The sequence below is a fragment of the Protopterus annectens genome, chromosome 5.part0 (assembly GCF_019279795.1).
Source record: "Protopterus annectens isolate FY-2018-M chromosome 5.part0, PAN1.0, whole genome shotgun sequence".
Taxonomy (NCBI): domain Eukaryota; kingdom Metazoa; phylum Chordata; order Ceratodontiformes; family Protopteridae; genus Protopterus; species Protopterus annectens.
In genome coordinates this window covers 1842302067-1842324232 of record NC_056735.1, presented here as the reverse complement: position 1 = coordinate 1842324232, position 22166 = coordinate 1842302067, and the positions used below count along the sequence as shown (strand labels likewise).

At 36.4% G+C, this 22166-nt stretch overlaps 1 protein-coding gene across 1 annotated transcript in view; it reads right to left on the bottom strand.

The window, feature by feature from the left end:
• LOC122801930 (fibrinogen-like protein 1) overlaps positions 1-22166 on the bottom strand; it is a 354154-nt gene that overhangs the window by 78678 nt on the left and 253310 nt on the right. Inside the window, exons 5-6 of the mRNA XM_044071661.1 lie at positions 7868-7965; positions 3229-3317 (exon numbers count right to left, since the gene is read on the bottom strand). Of these exons, the coding sequence (XP_043927596.1) occupies positions 3229-3317; positions 7868-7965 (187 nt within the window). The remainder of the gene's footprint in view (positions 1-3228; positions 3318-7867; positions 7966-22166) is intronic.

Sequence of the window (22166 nt, the reverse complement as noted above, 5' to 3'; positions counted from 1 at the left end):
CGGGTATCACTTCTGTGTCACTGTTAGACAGAGGCACAGTATACTAACCTCGAAAAAGGGCATAGCAAAATAAATTTAAAATGGGTGGCGAAAGCCAAACACATTCTGGCTATGCTTATAAATGCCCTAGGGCAGATAGCCTAGTATGAACCTATGAACCTATGAACCTATGTACCTTGTTCCCCATTGGCCCTATGTGCTGTTAATCACCATGGCAATCACAATACTATGGTAGCATGTGCAAAGGTCACTTGTCAGTCACCTCTATGGTACAGTTGTGGAATATGTGGGTCATGTGGCAATGTCACAGCTCCCACATGTACACAGTCAACCCTCTCCCCTACACATGGATGTACAACACATGTATGAGATGCAACCACATAGCCAAACTGGGGACTAAGCACTCTGAACCCTGTACTGTCATAACCTATCAGGTGGCATGAAATACTACAGTGACTACAATACGAGTCTGATGTAGACCTACACTGACAGCAATCCAAACACGTGAACACTCTGGGCCATTCGTGGAGCCTCAGAATAGCATCCTGCCTGAGCAGCAGACACCTCTGCAGCTGGCACACAAGCATTCGTTAAGCTGGAACACAGCACGTGCAACACATAGCACACAAATCCTGTGTGCCAAACAGTCACAGCCTGCACGGCTAGACAACACACCTGCTACAGTTGTGTTAGGTACCTCTATTGTCCGGTACAGTGAAGTCCCGCTCACCAGGCTGGACAAGGTGAAGGTCTTAGTGATATGCCCATGGGGCACTATGGTCCACCACATAACACAAGCATACAGGTCAGTCAGAGGCATGGACACATATGACTCAGTCATTGTCCATGCCACTATGGCTGACCTGTGATGTACCTCCCTGGACTGCATGATAGGGAACATGGAAGGGCTCTCTGAGCATGTGGCACAGGCTGGTATGACCCTGACCTTGGTTGGCATCATACCCTCACCAGGAATGCTGACATATTACTGAATGCTGATGAATTACTGTAGCCACAACACCCTAGCTGAAAGGTTCCTAGCATGTAGTCACTGCATTGCTATGGAACAAGTTGTGGGTTTATAACCTTCATTTTTATGTTTTGTACAGCGCAGCCCATTTGCGTGGGGCTGCGCTGCGTTTAAACATTGGCGATCGCCGAAAAAAAAAAAATGTATTTCTTATATTTGCATCGGGGTACCTTGCCAATGGCCACATATTTGGCCATTGGCATGCTGCCTGACACATATGCACCCTTTATTTAGAGCTGACATGGCTCCATTGTGTTTTTTGCAGAAACGTACTCAGTTGTCAACTGAGTACATTTCTGCAGCTAAAACGGCTCTTACACGGGCTGCTTTCGGCTTCCTGGATCGCTAATCTACCTCATTTGCATGCCTTTCGGCTGCAAGTGAGGTGATTAGCATATCCACGCCCACTCCGTGTAAGAGACGTTTTAGCTGGTCTCTTACACGGGATTTAGGGCTGTTCCTGGATCGCGAAGGCTGCATGGAGTCTTACACTACTCTTAGACTCCGTGCAAGCCTTCGTGAATCCTGCCCAATGTCTCTCAGCTCCTTCTCTTACCCAGGAGTAAAACAGGAGCACTAATCCTAAGCTGGTTCTTGTGAAGCAGTGATAAACTCTTTGGTGATCAGCATTCTTGTCCCAAATGTTGCATGGCTGTGTAGGTTGTTGTAGCCTTCTAATGGCAGATGCCTTGGATAGTATGTACAGCAGCTCAGTACAAAAGTGTTAAGCTGCAAACAGTGCAAAACCTATACATTCCCAAATCAGAGGCAGCCAATAATCAATATCCCTTTCCTCCTTCTCTCACCAGGACTAGAACAGTAGTAGTACTGTCAAGCTGGCTTCTAAGAAACAATTTTCAAGCTTTCCAGTGAAGGGTGGTCTCTTGGAAGATAAGAAAATAATGTCCCTCTGCTCCTTCTCTCATCAGGAGTAAAACAGAAGCATTAATCCCAAATTCATTCATAAAAAGTGCTCTGCTGGCTACGAGTGACTGATAGTATTGCACAAATGCTTGAGATTTTACAAGTAATGTGGAATAAAAGTGAATAATACTTTAGGTATTGCAGAGTGCATTAATCTGTGGGAAGATATGAAAGGGAGAGCCTTCCCAGATTGAATTTCCAGTAGTGCTCAGTAGTATGAGCAAGTTAGCTGAGACTGGGATGATTTTCCAAAGTCATATGTACAGTAGGTGTGGGACACTCAAAAGCCACTGAGTTTATAGCACAGGACAGAAAGGGAGGGTGGGTGCTTTAGTCTCACAACAGCAGCAGCTACATATTAGTGGCAGCACCAAAAGATCAAAACCTTTTCCTGCTCTGCTCACCTTAAATAACAAATGCTACGTTTCACCTCCTTCCACAGATCATCTAGACCTAATCTGTTTGTGGTCAGAGAATGGAAATTAATATCTACTAACAAATCCTAAGTGATAACCTTAAAATCCCCAAGGGAAAAACAATTTTAAAATAAAACAGATGTAAAATAAAACAAATTTATGGTAAAACAAACTGCAATAAATGGAGCAAAAGTATAACAGCAATGCAAGTATGCAAATTTTAAATGAATAATTGCAAAGTAATCTAACAAAAGTAACTATCATAGATCAGTGGCAGCTACAAAAGATTAAATCCTTTCCCTGTTCAGCTTAATTTATACAATAAATACCATTTCTCAGCTTCCCCAACATGTCACCTAGACTCTTTGCAGTCAGAGAATCAAAAATAAATATTTGATAACTTTCCCATCTTAATAACATTTCTAATTCCAACAAGAACAAAATATATAAAAGAAAACAGATATAAAGTGAAGTAAACTACAAGAAACAGAGCCAAAGTATAGTAACAGTGCAAATGTGCAACCTTAAATATATATGTGTATTAGCTTTGTATTGTCTATTATCATCTGTATGTAATTTTATGTTTTTATTATCCTATGTTACCTTTATAAAACATTCTGTGTGGAGCTTTTCTCCCCGGGTCTCTGCTGAAAATGGGCTCCATTGGCCCAGTCGGACACTACCCAGTCAACAAACGTAAAATAAATAAATGAAGAATTCAAATGTAGTCCCACAACAGCAGCAGTCACCAATCTATGGTTGCTCCAAAAGATTCAACAAAACAGTACACTATTTTGGGAAACTTTAACATGTTTTTCTTACATTTGTTTAAAGAAAAATAGTGAAGGTTACTTTTACCTTTTGATCTTTTACTTGAAAGTCATCATAGAAGGCATACCTGCTCTCACCATTCCAGTCTTGGAGCTCAATTTTTAGCAGGCAATTACCTAAACAAAATTTCAAGTTTTACATATTATAACTTCTATATATTGCCATTCCTAAGCAAATATTAAAGTGCAAAAATATATTTTATAACAATCAACAGATAATCGTGATAACTCTGTCAAGAATATTCATCGGTCTTCTTGTAGTGGGATTTCTTTCCCCATCTTCTTCTAAACTTACCCTGTTTTTTTCTCCTGTTTGGACTGACACAGAGTAACCCCCCCCCCTCCTCTCTCGGCCTGTTACCTTCGGCACTTAGTTTGGACAGACAAAGAGTGGATCTTCTACCACCATAACCTTTGACACTTCATGCCTCTGTTAAACAACACTGCAGCTTGACATTGGCATTTACCTTGTGAGGACTGCTCTTCATGAATGGCTTAAACAATACCATACAATACAGCAAAGCAGTAAGAAACTACTGCAGCTCCTTCTCTGTGAGTTTTCCATTGTAGGTTTAGCTGGAGGTCCTGTCCGGATTCTGCCTGACTACAGTGACCTTGGGACTCCCCACCAAAATCTTTAATCCTTTCCCTTCCTTAATGGGTGTATGTGTCTGTGTGTGTGTGTGTGTGTGTGTGTGTGTGTGTGTGTGTGTGTGTGTGTGTGTGTGTGTGTGTGTATGTGCATGCATGTGGATGAACACACACACACACACACACACACACACACACACACACACACACACACACACACACACACACACACAAAACATATGTTCATATAAATACGAGATGGTGAATAGGCCCAATTAGTTGATCTGCTAGTTTGCTTTCCTAGATTCTGCCCATCCTGTCTCAGTCTCCCTTGAATGTCACTACAGTATCAGATGGGACTACCAACTAAAGAGAGTAATGTGCACACCTGAGTCTACCACTTTTCATAAAAAAGTCCTTCATGAGTTCTTTTATAAATCTGCCCACTTCATTTCACAAAGAGTATGTCCATTTTCTGAAGAAAATTCCTGTCTGTCAGACTGTATAAAAGATAAGGTGAAAAGGAAAATAAGGTTCAGTATAGACATACATTGGTACAGAGGTGTCTGTAGGCAACTGTTGAAATATTTCCTAGAAAGAAAATGATTGTTGAATACTTTCTTATACTGCAGTAATGTGAATAATGCTCCCACAGTCAGTGGGAGCTCAGTTATAAGGGTGAGTGCCTATAAACACTACAAAAAGGAGAATTTAATCTAGATGTCCTATGGGCAGAATGTAGGTCATAAGGCAGTAGAAGTCTTGAAGAGATTTTTCTCAAAGGTGGGCATTGCTTTAAAAATAGTGGCACACTGTCACTATTAACAGTATAAATGCAATGAGTGAATGGATGGTGCATCTATTTCCTTAATACTTTCTAGCCTGAGCTCAGAAATAGGAGTTTCTTTGACAGCAAACTTAAAAGAGAAGAAACAGTCAAATGAAAGAAAAAAAAACATTTTACATAGTTAAAGGAGAAAAAAAATGCGCTTCTCTGCAGTAAAATGTGGAAAAAGCCAGACAGCTAAAGAGGAAAGTTTGGTCCATCAAATGTGTCTGTTTTCTTATCTAACCGATAACCTATAGATGCTTGTTAAACAAGCACTCAACTTACGCAATGGCAAAACAGAATGCAGGCCTAGTGTCTGAGATTTTCTCATAATATTTTGCCATTGCAAGGCCTGATGTAGTCTGTCTTTTACTTTTGAAGTACCTCAGTCAGCAGGTCAAACTGAGTTGAATTCTTTTTATTTGAGTATGTACCAAACATTACACACTGGGAAATACTCCAGTACCATAAAATGATTCAAAGATTCAAAGAAACTTTATTGTCATTTAGGACCACACAAGTGCTGCCTAAATGAAATTACAAATGTCATCTCACGAGAGAAATGTAGTGCAAATAACGCAGATACAGAGGTATGAAAGAATAACATAAGAAAGAAAAAAACACATATGACATGCAAGAGGTAGCTCACATTACATAAACACATTCAATACCCATTATCCAGTGATAAATAATAAATTCCCACCACCAAACCCCTACACTGTTAAGATAGAGAATAAACAGAGACTAGTGAATAGCAGCTGTTCGGTTACCATATTGCACTTGTTAACCTTAGATGTGACTCAGTATAGCCATCATATTGCATAATAATAATGATGGCAGTAATTGCTCAGAGCAGCAGGATTAAATGAAAAAAAGAGGCTTCAATGTATCAGGTATTATGGTTGGTGTCCGTATTAATAAGCCTCACAGCTGTAGGATACAAACTGTTCCTGAATCTGGTAGTCCTACAGTGGAAGCTGTGGTGCCTCTTTCCAGACACAAGTTTTTTCGAACCAGTTGTGGGCTGGATGGGTCGAATCAGCAAGTATTTTTTATGTTATCTTTCTTGCTCTTGTAAAAAAAAGATCCTGACTAGAAGAGAGGTTTGTGCCCAAGATTTTCTCAGCCACCCTCACCACCCTCTGTAGTTTCTGCTTCTCAGCAATTGTGCAGTTGATGAACCATGCTATGAAGTTGCTAGTGAGGATGCTCTCAATAGCTCTCCTGTAAGAGCAGACAGTGGGAGCCTGTCCTTTTTGAGCTTTCTCAGGAGATGAAGCCTCTGTTGAGTCTTCTTGACTATATGGTTGGTGTTAGCAGCCCAGGAGCAGTCATCAGAGATGTGAAGGCCCAGGAACATGGTTGTTTTGACTTTCTCTTTTACCTCCCCTTTGCTAGTGAGTGGTTGGTGAACTGTTGCTTTTCTTCTGAAGTCCATAATCATTTCTTTGGTCTTATTAGCATTTGGGACCAGATTGTTCCTGTCACACCAGGCAATCAAAGTGCTCACCTTATCCCTGTAGTTATGCTCATCCCCACCACTAATGAGGCCCATGACTGTGGTATCATCAGCGAATTTTATAATATGGCTTGACTTATGTTTTGCAGCACAGTCATGGGTGAGGATGGTGAAGTTATGGATCCCTGCAAGAATCACAATAATCTATATATTTAAGCAATAATCCATTAGTGGGAGAATGCTTTGGGGGAGATTATCTCCGTCCTTATATGCTCATTTTCTCTTACTTTTTTTCCTTTATGGGTAGAACTTTGATGAAGATTCATTTTCACATCCACATCTCTGAACTACTTTAATTTCATTATGTGCAGTTTCATGACATGTAGTACTTTAAATTCAGTGGATGAATTTTTTTTACATTAAATCAGTATGGGATCAAAGTATTTTAGTATTTCCAGATCAAAATTTGCATAGACTTCATAACTGTTGAACCAAAGTCTACATTTCCTCCTTCAGAAGAGCTTCTCTTATTTTGTGCCTACTTTTCACCAGCATCCATACCTAAAACACATTGAGAATGTCCTCCTTTTTTACCTCTTCAAAAACTGGGATTTTCCTTGTCTGGGAAATGTTTTAGCCTAATCAGCAACTGAGAGGCATCCCACAAATTTGCCCCAAACTTAGTTCAAAACTCAGTAGACTTTCTTGTAAAGGACACAATATTATGCAATTGTGATGTGATGTTATTTTATCAGTTTCTCCACCAAAAGATTACAGTGTGCTTAAATGCATCCTGCTGTCCCCAACACCGCCTCAAACTAAGTGAATGCCACACATTAGAGCAAGATACAACAAATTCCAGCACCACATGTATTGCCCATTATGTGATCATTTTTTCTTACCTCAGCCAATTTGTGCATTACAGGTTCACTCCTGTATACCCATGAACATTGTTGGTGGGAGAAGGTAGCCTTATATTGTGGTAGCACAATCAATGGCATGGGAAACTAGAAAAGGGAACAGTGCCACCTTTGCCTTTCCGCCTGCAATGACAATGACAATGCAGTAAGACCAGCAATGCATTGCTGAGACAGTCCATCGTGTACTGCAGATGTCAATTCTGATTGTGTGACTGGCTGAAAGAAATACTCCTGTAAATGAGTTACTTCTTTTATTCCATCCCTAAAAAGGGATGCCAGATGAAAAGGTAAAAAATACACACTAGACACGAGTATACTTTAATTATTTTCTCTGCTTAGGTTCATAGGTTCATAGGTTAGTACTAGGCTAACTGCCCTTGCGAGCCATAGCTCAGCCAGCCTATCCTCCCTTCCCTGCAACCCTGCACCTTGTGTTTATAAGGCAAACACCTTAACCATTAGACCACCCTCCCAACCGAGGAAGACATAGGGTGTATTCCAATCCTGAAAACCTTCTGCAAATTAAATTCATAATAAAGCTGTGTTCCAACATTTATTGTAAAGTGATTCAATACAGTGTGGTCTTGCTTAAATTAGCTAGAACTGGTGATTAACCTGACTGTGTCTACTTCTTAAATGTTTACTTCTAGTTTCTCTGGCAGACCCAAAAACAGTATGATATAAATTGTAGGGAAAGTTTCAGGTTAGTAAAGGTAACTAGTAAAGTATAATGCAGTGTAGGTTTGATACAATGAATATATTAACAGTTTCATAACATTTCGAGAAAGAGCCTAACCAAACAGAGCTGAGGATTGTGATGTGCCAATTTTTATTGTTATTAAAAACGAAAACAAGAAACTGTACTCACCATTGGTTGCAAGGGCATGGATGCGATCATTTCCCAGCCAGTATTCATCATCCTTGGTTTCAAATAATCCAAATCCAGTTTTGTATTCACGCCACCTCCTGACAAAAGACATTAACAGTTGACAGATGTCAAGAATTATTTCAGTATTTTATTTTTCAAGCAGTTTTTTCCTCTGCATTTCCTCTTCCATCCCTCTGTTTCCAAAGACCCTTTTGTACCTCATTTGCCAACCAATTAACTGATCTTTAGAAGGAAATCTTATTTATGGCTCTGGGATCATAGACAATGAAGCACTGCAGGAAATTAGTTTCAAAGGGGAGCAGCTGACCCTGGCTGCTAAACCCACCAAGTCAAAATATGTGTAATTGTACACCAGTCAGTCATGCTTGCTGGTTTCCACAGTATTCTGCTATTCCTCTTATGTTGAGCAATATAGAGAAAAAAGTCACTTATCTCCTCACCTTTGCTAAAACTCAGACTATAATACAAGTGAACGATGTCCATAACAATAACCATAGATACATTTAATTACAGGCACTGATACAACCTAGATTTATGCCTCTATATGTGAGACAAACACATGCAGTGCACCCACAATGGTGGCAGGAATGTTTTTAAGACTATATGGTTCAGGGAGACATATTAATGTGCTTTCTGTAATATGGCATCTTCCTCAGTAACAAGTCAGAAGATGGTAAACTAATGATCAAAGTAATATTTTTGCAGAGTGAGAGTAAACTAGATTAAAATGCAATGAGAAGTAAACTAATTCCATTTAATTATTTGTACAGTTTAATATGGTGTTTGTAAATGTAAAACTGACCTTAAACATCTGCTACATGGCTGTGGTACCAAGACCAATGGGAAATATGGATGGATAGGAAGGACTTGATATTGATATAAAGGCTTTAGCAGCATCAGCAGCAACAATACAGGTAATGGTGGAGGCTATATTATAGGAATTATGCAAAAAAAATGATTTGTAGAGATGTTTAGGTAATAATGAAGACACCTGAAGTTAATGAGGATATTTTGATGTATGATCAAGCAAATGTCAGTTTGTCAGTACAGCAAAAAATGTGACATTTAAAGAGAAAGCTTACAAGTCTGAAGTGAAGCAGTTTGCTTTCAATATGGCAGTACTAGAAGATATGTTAAAGAGAAAGCATTTGTAATTAATTGGAATTTTGCAACGAGAAGAAGGATTGGGCTGTATTGCATGAATATTCTTGTTATGCATTGAACTGTATTAATTTTAACAGAGTTTATAGGGTTCTATCATTGTTGTTGAAAAGAGTAGCCAGGCATCCTCAGAGCATTGTGATGAGATTCCATCTTGGTACAGTAACAAACCAGTTTTATCTCGTGTAGCAGCCTGTCAAGGTTTGTTATGCTGGTTATAAATGTCAGTGATTATTCACAATCGGTAGCCAAAGGGCAAGCATAATTTACAAGGGTCATGTTTGCTTGCAAACTGAAGGGACTAGAGTTTAAAATGATTTATCCAGCTATCAATATTTTACGTTCTTGTGTGGTTTTCCTTTTGATGGAAGACTGGCAATGTGCAGAGTTTCATGATATCTGATTTAAAAACAGATGATGCAGATTTTAGTGCTCCAGATAAAGAGAAGAGAAGCAGCAATTGTCTTAACTTGGCATGACCCTGAGAAAGACAATGATTACTCTGACGGTCTCCAAGATTATGAAGAAAAGTTTGAACTGTATCCCTAAACTCAGTGCCGTGTGCTCTTTAGGAACTAAACAGATACGTTACTTGCTTTTACTAGCTAGAAATACTGGTGGTTTGCCTATTTGCTAGACAATATTGCAAACAATTTTAAATGATATTTAGCAATCTTAAAATACTACTTTACACAACATAGTTATTATGTTTCATTACTAGTAGTTGCTTGTGACATGTAATTGGAGATTGAGAGACTAAGAACAATTGGAAGCTGATAACATTTATAAAAGGACAGCATGTTAGTAGTAAATGAATATATTTAGTGTAGGACAAGGTACCTACTAGGGTTTATATCATTTATAATTTAAGGGGTTAATCTGTTGACCATATGTTGGTCTGACATTTCCTAATAGTACTGACAGAGGCATTGCTAGTTACATAGTAAGTGGACAAATGGCAATACTTCTTATGGTAAGTTTAATGTCCAGGTTTGTATGAAATAGTTAATAGGAGTATTCTTAAATTTTAGTGTGCGTGCCTAATCATGGTGGATGGTGGCCTATTAACTTGATGGAAAAATGAAGTGGAAAGTATTATAATGTGATTTTAGTGTTTTTTCCCCTGGTCATGAAAGGAGACTTATCACAGGTACAGTATCTGAAATGCTAAAAATATGTTATGGCTGACTTTGACATACCAAACAAAATAAGGTGCTTTTAGAAAATGAGATATATTTTTCAAATATTCAGTGGGGAAGCCAATTGTATTACTTCACACTTAATTTCACTGTAACCTATAAAAGCTTATTTTCTATCAAACTGAAGCTGAAAGTTGTTTGAGGTTTACTGATATTATCTTACTGGAGACCCCCCCCCCCCCGGGTAATTGTCCTGGAAGGTACTAATATTTGGGGATTCATTTCCTAACCTAATTGAATGGTTTAAAGTAATCCTAGATGGGAATGAAATAGTTAACTTTATAGGAAGGAAGTGCACAAGATCATGTTCAGTTATGTATTGTAAGGTATTAACTATTAGCATCTATGAGGATGAATTTTTGAAGCAGCTTTAATAGATGACCTGATATACCTGTTATTATGAAATATGTGATAGTGAGCAGATTTTGGTTTACGATGTGTAAATGTTTGGGGTGGAGACCCATGGAGTAAGATTTCATATGCTGTTATATCTAACTCCTGTGGAGTCTATTTTAGACAAAGACATTGATTTGATATATAGCTCCCATAGGAAGGTATATCTTTTGCTGAAAAGGTTTGTATCCTTATTAGACCTTAATTTTTAAATTTTGAATGGTAATAGGCTCTGATGTTTGTATTGAGTAATTATGATCACAATGATAAAAGTATTATTACAACTCATTTGAAGGATGTATTTTTTTTTATTCATGACAGCAATGATGTGAGTAGAAAGCTGATTCTCAGATTGCTTAGTTTCAATACATAGGCATATTTATTCATTTTGACTAAGCTGCATTGAAGTTTGTAAAGCCATTAAGATAACTAGAATGGATCAACAAGACTTTACAGTTTACCATGCAATATTATAAGGTATTTTCAGATGAGAGTTTGCAAATGCAGGATTGATAAATATGAGACTGCATTTTTTATTTTAACATGTGTATGCTACTTTCAGATTATTAACATGCTTAATTTATTTATTTAGATTTAAATAAATAAATATAATAATGTTATTTTAACATATGTATGCTACTTTTGGATTATTAACATGCTTCATTTTCAAGTAAAGATGTGCTGTCAGCTGTATGCAAGTTGCTATGATGTTTGCTAAGCGGTTATAATAAATGCAATAAGTCGCATGTATTATAATAAATGCAATGAGTTGTCAATTTAGTTTAATAGGCCAGCTGTGGGGCATAGAAAGATGAAGCCCTGACTGCAACCCAAATGACCTGAGTTTGACCATTAGCTTGAGGTTTGGAAGAGCTGGGCAAAGGAGGATGGATGTGCATGGCTTATTTTGGCTCACCAGTCCTGTGGGAAGTGAAATGGTGGTCCCTGTCAGCCATAATTGCTCCCACGCAAATGAAGGATTACATGACAACAGTGGCTGCAAAATCTTTGGAAATATGTTTGACATTCCAAGCTGGTGATGGTAGGCCTTGCTGGCATTTGTATGCCATAGAAGGATATAGAATCTCTGGCAGTGACAAAGGTGTTTGCATCAACAACCAGTGGGCAAGATTAGGGAACTAAGCACCACCCAATGGCTACTTGTATGGCAGCTCCTGAAGAAGGGACAACTGATCACTGGAAGACAATGGAGAGAAACAAAATTTAAAAAAGCAGTTAGTTAATAAGCAGTATTATCATGCATATTTTAATTACATGTACTTATCAGAAGTTTTAATAATGTGTTATGCAGCTTAAGTTACAAGACTAGGAGCATTTGGATAGATGAGAGAAACACTTAATATTTTGGTTATCTTCTGATAACAGTATAAATACTAGTTTATTGGTAAGATGGGCATGGGGTTTCCTTTTTGAAAGAGATATGTGACTAAAGAATAGTATGAAATGGGGCAAGTAAGCACTGCTGTTAAAAAAGATATTTGTTTAATTAGAAATTTAGCAGTACAGAAGGAAATTTTTAATATGCATTCTTATGTGGCTTCAGTCATTTAATGTATGTTAAACTGATGATTTCAATATAAGTTCCTTGCATGACTTAGTGCATGTGAATGCTGAATTTACCTTTTTGAATATTTATTATTTATTATTTATTTAACATTTATTTACAGGGAAAGTCCGACTTGGAATGAAGCCAGTTTTCAGCGGAGGCCCGGAGAGAAACTCACCAGACGCATGTCTTTAAAATGAACAATTTCATCATTATGAATATCATATATCTATATCTATCTATCTATATCTGTATACATATATATATATATATATATATATATATATATATATAGATCTACTTTACATGGTCAACTTTTCAGAAAGTCAACTTTCATATGGCCGAGACCATATGATCAACTTTTGCAAAGCCAACCATGTAAAATAAACAGAAAACACACAACAAACACTTACCTTTCAACTGTTAGCAGGGGGGCCAAGCCCCCATGGAACCCCTGTGGGGGGCTCTGCCCCCACACACCCCATAACTTAAATATACCAACTCCAAGATCGCACTACAGTGCAGAAGAGGGAAATTTCCCATTCCGCACTGTTCAGAGTTAGCAGTTCCCCATGATCGACTTTTTGAAAGTCGATCATATGGTCTCAGCCATATGAAAGTCGACTTTCTGAAAAGTCGACCATGTGAAGGGGACCCATATATATATATATATATATATATATATATATATATATATATATATATATATATATATATATATATACACACATATGAATATGATGGATAAAATGCTTATGTATATGTTTTTATATATAAAATAATAATCAATATATGACCCATTTGGGAAGAAATTATCATTTTAAGCCATCAGTGGAGATATGGTTAGCATATAGTTAGTGAATTAAATGTTTTTCATTGCAAACATCATTCCTGTAGACAGGAACAAGGTGGAATTACTCAGTGGTATGAGGTGCTTTCACATATGGACTATTTTTCAACTTGATTCAGCCACTGAAACTTAAAGATAAAAGACAAAATCAAGTTGTTAACATGTTAAAGGGGTATTCTGAAGCTAAAGCATTTACTTTGTGTTAATAATTGCTACCAGAAGACCAGTGAATCTGTAATGCAGTATGCTGCTAGCTGAAGCAGAATGTGGTGAACTGAAATTTTGCTTCATATTTACATGAAGCAGTAAGAAAGTTTTCATCTGAATCAAATTCATTGCTTTAATATTTCCAAGAGCATTCAAACTCAACTTTATCTGAAAATGGCTGACAAAATGCAGGGGTTAAAGAAGTATGATCTGATTATTAGTACGATACATAAAATCAAAATTCAGAATAAGTGGGAAGTTGTTACAGCTGCAATAATATAAAACTGTCTAAATGACTAAAATTAAAAATATATACATATCTAAAACTGTCTAAATTACTAAAATAAAAAAAACAGAATGGCATAAACTGTGAGAAGTTGAGATATATAAAATAGTAGAGATTCATCCCTAACTAAAGAATAAAATTAAAAGTTTTCATGATAATTCGGCAAAATATATTTCTAAAAAGTAAACAGAATTGACAGTGTTTTCATTATAAAAAAGGAAACTAAATATTAATATAGACTTTCCTGATGAAAGATCAAATAATTCATAATGGAGGTTGGTACAGTGATTGGAGTACTGATAATGTATGAGAAATGTCTCAGGCAATGTTTCCAAAGGTCATTACAAGCCAAAACAGTTAAACTTAAAATGTTTACTGCAGAAAGTTTGTCAATGCTGGGTCAAATTTTGGTGACAGAATGTTATGAAAAGCAAAATAATTCATTCATAGTGTTACTGCAAGGCTTTTTACTTATATTGTCTAGTGATGCCTCTTCATGTAGTATTCAAACATGCTGTGCCTTCACATGAAGAGAGGTTGATTATTTATTGCTTCTAGGACTCTCTTCTCGGCAAAGATAAAAACATACATAAACTGAAAGAGAAGCACCATATTTTATTTTAAGAGTAATTTCATTACTTCCTTTGTGGTAAAAACTTAATATGGCTACAGACCATTCATTGTAGTCAACTCATTTTGATGAGTATAACAGTCTGCTTACCATGGCAGTCTTACATATCCATGTAAGGCTATACTTTTATGAGATGATTATCAGATTTAGAAATAAACAACCACTAAATAAAAACAAAAAATGGACACACAGTAAAGACTAGACACAATTTTGCACTTTTGACCTTAGGGTATCTTCAGAATAAAAATTCATTCAAACACCCAAGTTTAAATTGAAAAGCCACAGATTGCTAAACCAATAAAAACACTCTACTAATTAAGTTAATAGAACAAGTAAATCTTTAAAGAAAACTAGTTCAAACAAAAAACCTGGTTGAAACAAACAAGAATACATAATATTTAAATGCAATACATACTTCAAACATGACTTAAAATATACCAGCTATTAAAAAGTGTTACTTACACTTGGCATAATAGAATCTTCTCTGAAGGACAACCTTATAATTTATGTTACTATTCAAACCTGGTTTATTGTAAGCATTGAACTCTAACTGCCATTTAAACTCTCTAAAATTTAATTCCCCTTCCTTATCACCATTAAATTCACTGTTTGCATAATCAATCACAGTAAAGTAATTTCTTTTTGAAATTCCCACATGCATATGCATGCTTGGCCAATGTGTTATCAAGATTTTTAACCTTGATGCCATAAAATTGCTTTTACATCCCCTTCCTTAACTGCCTGCTCATTTTTCCTATATAAAATGCATGGCATGACGAACATTTAGCGAAATATACCACAAATGTGGAATCACATGTGAAATAACCTGGTAATGGACATGATTTATTGTCCCCAAAGACCTCAAAATATGGCTTTCAGCAATATGTCTACATATGGAACAGTGCTGACATTTAAAAGTACTGTGGAAAAAGGCTTGAAAAGGAAAGTTCCATACTGCTTCCTTTTTATTCATGTATAAAAATTTACAATTATCTAAGACTTCCATTTAGTGTTTTGTCAACACATGAAGAATTATAGAGCTGTTGTAGAAATAACAAGACTGTTTGAAGGTAATGATAATATTACTGATGTCATACTAGTATGGAGTCAGAGCAGACAAAAGAATGATGCAAAAATGACAAAAATAGCTGAAGAAACAGCACTTATATAAAAATTGAAAAATATATAACAACTGCTTTTAAAATCTTTTTCTTTCTTTCTGTTTTTGATAACATTTTTATTTTTTAAATAAACTTTTTTTTTTTAATTTTTTTAAATTATAAGTGTAATTTCTTCAACTATTTTTTATTTTTAACCCTGTTTTTTATATCAGCAAGATGACAATTCTGGAGTGGGAGAGTTTTTTTAATGTATAAAAATGTTGCAAAACTGAGTCATTGAAGCGCCTGACACACAACTTTAGCTAAATAAAAATAGGCATAACATCTGATATACAGAAACTTGCCTAATTTGCCTTAATATTTGAATAGATGGAAACAGAAAATGAGAAAATAAGGGCCAGAGGGCAAATGCCTCCAACAGAAGGTATATAAACTTCATGAGATTTCTTAAAACAATGTCATTTAAATTTCATTCCAGACATACTGTTTATGAATTTGTCTTTAAGAAAACTGAGCATGATGTAAAATTTTAAGGACTACATAGCAAAAGAAGAGTTCTGAAATGCTTAGGCAGTGAGTAACTGAAGTGTCCACATTATTTTTGTGTGAACAAGTCAGTCACACTATAAGTTGATGCTAGCCAGAATGCTATTGATGCAGCACTTCTGTAAGAAGGCAGACAAGTTGTTTATTGGGTCCAAAGACATTGTCAAATGCCAAAAAATATATGCCTACTCAGATAAAATGCTGCTAGTCATATTATATGTATGTGACAAATTCTATAAATTTTAACTATAGGAAAGCTGTGTTTATGGAAACATCAAAAACTTTCACAAAGTGACCTTTGCATAATGTTGCTGATACCACAGAAATAGAACTTACCTGTGCAGTATAAACCTGGAAGAGAAATGCAGTTGCTGAGTCACTTGCATCTATCAGAGCAGCACAAGAATTTGCTTAGACAGGAACCAATATTATACAGCATAATTCCATGTCTGTGCCTTAAAAATAGCGTTGCCACCTTTTCAAATGGCCATAGTGGGACATTTTTGGGACACACATCAGATTTTACAGGCCGACACAAACCCACGGTCAGTACAAAGGATAGACCTTTTCTTTTTTGCCTAAATATAAGCTTATTCTTGTAGCAGTTTAGTTGCTTATCCTGTTTCTTGTAACATGTAGGTATTTTAGATACAGAAATAACTATTTTATGCAACTATTACATTACATATGGGACATAATTATGTCCTACAATCTCAGGACATTTGCCATTTTTAATATTTTTGGTCAGGACACAACCGCCCAAAGAGGGACTGTCCCTCGCAAAGTGGGACAGGTGGTAACCCTACTTAAAAGATGTTTAAGGTGTTTTAGTAGTATACTGAGAATGATCTAGAAAACCTGGAATGAAAATGCTTCAAGAAAATACAATGGAAGGTTTCACAGAACTGAAGTCTGCTTTAACAAAAGATATGCAACCTTACTTTTCATTTAAAGAAGAAATAAGGTGTATAATAAGTTGTCGTATGAAGCAAAGGAAAAAGTATGCCTAATTAGCTATAGCAGGAAATGTACAAGTCACATCTGGGAGCTCTGGAGTAAAAAGAAGGAACTTGCAGTATGTTATACTGGCTGAGCTTGTCAAAACAAATTGAACAAGAGGTTTCACATTGCTTAGTTTGCAATGCATACCATAACAGCAATCCAAGAAAGATGATTCCTTAGCATCAAGAAAACCATAGAATAAAGTTGCTACAGAGTTGGTTCATTTTGAGATTGTTTATTTGATTATGTAAATAATAACAACAATCCAAAGAAAGATAATTCCTTAATCAATGATGTGAAAACCATGGAGTAAAGTTGCTGCTTCAATTTCACAATTGTTTGCAATTAATATATGTAGATAACTGTTCAAAGATTCTTGAGATCATACAGTTAACTAATGTGGGTGCTGAGACTGCTAATGCATTTAAAACATGTTTTTTTCTAGACATGCCTCCTAAATACTATGCATGTGCAGTAGATGTTGAAAATTTATATTACACACATTCGCATAGGGGATGGGGTATAATTTGAGTAGTTAATTGGCTGTGTAGTGGAAACACAAATGATCATTATCAGAAAGATGAGAAAGGAAAATGGAAGGGTAATACTGTGGTTAAGAAAAGGAGGAAGCTACAAAATAGGGATGAAGTGTGAAAAATCCAAGGAAAGAAGAAAAATACAGAAGATGAAGAGTTCAGATGGAAGGATAGAAAAAAATAATGTAGGAAATGAAGGAGAGCATGCAAGTGTAAGACAAAGGGTTAAGTAATAGCATTAATGTATCAAGTTCAACAAAATACTGTCCCATGCACCTCAGGTCTGCCCTATCAATTTGCAGAGAAAAATCAAGCCTCAAGAGTCTGTTAAAAGTACAAGAAATATCATAGAAAACCTCTTGGCAACCTGAATTAATAAGCAAAACTTTATTTTTTTTCCTAATATTTTATTGAAATTTTATATACAGGAGCAAACACATTTACATACTAAAATGCATAACAAATACTTATGCAGATGTCTACATCAGTTCTTAATATATACATTATTAAAATTCATTAAACAACCAATCAGTAGAAAATGATAATAGAACATACATTAATATTTCTTTATTATGAGTTCAATTTTATACAGCAATTCTATTCTCCATTAATTATGTTTGCTTCATCTTAATAGTAAACATTTCTTTATGACACACAAAAATTATGGTATTTATAAATTCAGAAAATGAAGACATAACCAATTTTTCCAATGGTTTGTGGCCATTTTAAACAAAACAATATATACATATACATATATGTATTTGCTATAGAAACAAAAATCCCATCAAGGAATTAACAGCACCGAAGTTCAAAACCAAATCTAAAGTGTAAAAAAGTATTGGCACAGAAACCTGACACAGGGAATGAAACACAAAAACAAAGAGTTTCTCACCTAAAGGTGCTTCTTCAGATCATAGTAGATAAAGATATAACACAAGTAATGTAAAGCCATTCAAAACTTGTATGGTTATTGAAACTGTTAGACAGGATGTATGTTTGGGGAACTTTAGAAATCATACAGGAAAGAGGGAGCTACATTGAATTATTAAGCTCCAAGTAGATAAGTTACTAGATTTGAATGGCAGGGTCTCTTTAAGGTCTGTCTTGAAGTCTAGGGATTTACCTAAATGATGTAAGCTAATATTAACCTGAGTGAATGTTTTTAATGATAAGTGTTTTATTATTGGTTGAAATACTTTTGAATTCTTTATAAGAACTTCAGACAAATGTCATTAAATTGTTTCATGTGTTGTTTAAAAGGAATTAAATAACTAGTCTATATAATGTATAACATTTTGGGTAAAATAACCATTTTGATTAAAATCAACCAATCTTTTATGGAATCACAGGAACTACAAGGAAACTGAGTCATTTGACCATTTAAGCCTTGCCAGTACCCACCCATAGACTAGATATGACATTTTCAAGAACCAATTGGACAGTCATGTCAGGGGTGAATATGTAAATACCCATCCAGTTGTCTAATTCATTTTAAAGGAAGATAGTGTGTCACATGGCTTGATCTGGAGTGGAAGTCTCTTCCATAAAATGGATAGTCATTGCAAGACAAACCTGTCTATCCACCATGATGTCTTTATTTGCTGAAGCAGGTTTAGATCTCTGGTCCTAGTGTTCACCAGACTTCTTGATTTGTGGAGATATAAGGGGTTTTGAACTGCCAGATCCCTAATGGCCCAGAAAGCAAGGCACAGATCACCCACTAAGGAGTCTATAGCACAGTGAATACAAGGACAGAGCCTCCAGCTTCTCCTAGTAGCTCAGGTCTTTTAGGTCCATATTTTTTTTTTTTTTTGCTAGAAACCTCTGTGATTTCCCTAACTGACTAATATGTCTAGCAAGATAAACCCAAAGGGGGCATTGTATTCAATGATGGACCTGATCAGTACAAAATATAGAGAGGTAATAACCTCTTTGGATTTAGAGGAGATAACCTTTGCAATCATATGTGCCAGATAGATCAATTTCCTAACTATTGTTGCAACACAATGATCAAAGGAAAGGGAATTATCTACCTATGTTCCAAGGTCACTTATAACATCTACATTTTGTTCTGAGTGCCATCTATACTATCAGCTGGGTTGAAGAACTGTTTATTAAATGCAATGATATTGGACCTTTTAGCATTCAGTTTCATCCCAGTTCTGTACACCAGCTATTAATCTGTGTAAGTTCAAGTTGTAGTTTCTGTATGTTAGAAGGGAATCTGAGGATGTCTCCCAGTTTGCAATTATCCATAAACCTAGTTAACCAGAGACCCCAATTTCTGATTTTGTGAACAGAGAAGTATATGCTGAATAGTAGAGTCTTAGTACAGATCCCTGAGCGACTCCACTGTTACCTTCATGCTCCTTGAGGATACACTTGCCAACTTTATTGTGTAGCTTATGCCCCTCAGACAATTTTCTATTTACCTAACTACTTAAGGTTTGATTTAGAGCATATTTAGCTTGTTATTCAGATTACAGTGAAGTATGGTATTAAATGCTTTGTCGATGTCAAGATATGACTACATAGAAACTGGTAACTTGGTCCATTTATTCATTATTGTTTTAATATTGTCTAAAATACCCCAACCCCAACCCCAAAAATAAATAACAACCAAGAAGATATCCCCGCACAATTTAATAAATGCTTTACAGAAATTATCCAAGCCCTTGCAAAGAACCAGCCCTATGACTACATGCCCATCCCTGCAAATGCACCCCCCACTCACAACAACTGCCCCAAGTTCAGCTTCCACCCAGAACCAACCAAATCCATTACAAAACTACTCCTTAAGCTCAAACGAACTTCTCTAGTCACCGATAAATTACCCGCTGAATACCTCCATCTAGCCGCAGAAGCCATAGCATATCCTGTCTCCATCCTAATTAACGGATCCATCTCCGAGTGTACAGTACCACAGCTATAGAAAATATCACATATCATCCCACTACATAAAGGGGGCACCTCCTTGGAACTCAATAACTACCACCCTATAGCCATACTACCCCCATTATCTAAAATTTTAGAGAGGGTAATACACAAGCAACTAATGCAATACCTCCTAGAAAATAACCTACTAGCAACACAACAACATGGCTTTAGACACTTCCATAGCACCACCACCGCACTTACAGAATTCACCAACATTATCAATAATCACAGAAACAACAGACTCCTTGTATCCGCCACAGTCCTAGACTTATCCAAAGCATTTGATATGGTTAACCACAATAAACTCCTTCATTCACTAACAACTCTACACCTTACTACCCCTGCCATCTCCTGGTTCAAAAACTACCTAGAGGGAAGGAAACAAGCTGTTATGTGGCAAAACCAACTCTCCCCCTCCCTACCAGTCTCCCTAGGGATACCCCAAGGCTCCATCCTAGGGCCACTTCTTTTTACCCTCTTCACCAATCAGCTCCCAACCAGTATTCCCAAAGCCTCAATAGTGCAATATGCAGATGATACCACCATAATATGTGCAGCCAAATCAATTGACATCCTTCACTCCCTAACACAAGAATGCTTTTCCCTAGCAGAAACTTGGATCACAAAACAAAGCCTCATTTTGAACCCAAGTAAAACAAAACTAGTACTCTTTAGTTCCCATAGATCCACACCTCCCACTGATACTTTCATCATCTCCTCCTTTAACAATACCACAATCACCCCCACAAATCATACCAAGCTGCTAGGGGTTCAAATAGATAATTACCTTAGATTTGGCTTACATATTTCTATAACCATAAAAAAGCACATAAGAAACTTGGTCTACTCTATCTCAATAAAAAATTCCTCACTGACCACTCCAAAACTACAATAGCCAGGACTCACCTATTATCCACCTTACTGTATGCCTCCCCCATGCTTACAAATCTCTGCAAATCTGACCTAAACAAACTTGATAGTTCTTATAATAAAATAGCCAAATTTGCTACAACCTCTCCCATCAGAACGCATCACTGTAACTGCCTAAAAAACTCAATTGGCTAGAACTACCACTACTACTTCAACTCAATCAGCTATAATTAGCCCACAAAATAATACATAACTCTGATAAAATCCCAGCCCAACAAAATCTTCTGCAACCCTATACAACCACCAGGCCCTTAAGGTCTAGCACACAAAACCTCCTCAAAGTAACCAAATATAACAATGAGGCTGGTACATCTGTCTACAGCCACTATATAGCAAAAACCTGGAACTCCCTTCCTGCCCACATAACTGACAACAAATCCCCAACCCAGTTCAAGAAACCAGTCAAAACTCACTTCATGAATAACTGACTATGCTCCTGTATCCCCCTGGCTAATGTCTCACTACAACATTTCACCTAACTTAAGTCTGTCAAGCTAACCATTTCATAACACTGTACCCACTTAGGACTGTTAATCTACTGCTCATCCCGACTCTCTAGGAGTTACTGTAAACTACCCCAGGAATGTTGTACTTTCCACAATCTACTAAAGCCAGGAGAAGCCATATTGTATAACAATTTGATATTCTTCTCATCTATATCCAGAAACAATTGCTCTCATGGAGCCTTATTCTACTTCTCTCTGCCTTTCCTTTGATGGTAAACTATTACAGGAATGTCATGCGTAGTAATATCTTCTAAAGTTAATACTATATACTAGAAAATGAATGTATCCTATCTTCTAGGAAATATGTATGTCAAAGTCTCTTCTATGAAATATTGTATGTCAAAGTTCTGTCCTTAACATTATGTTTGTAATAAATTGTTATCTTGGAGATTTTCTCCCTGGCTCT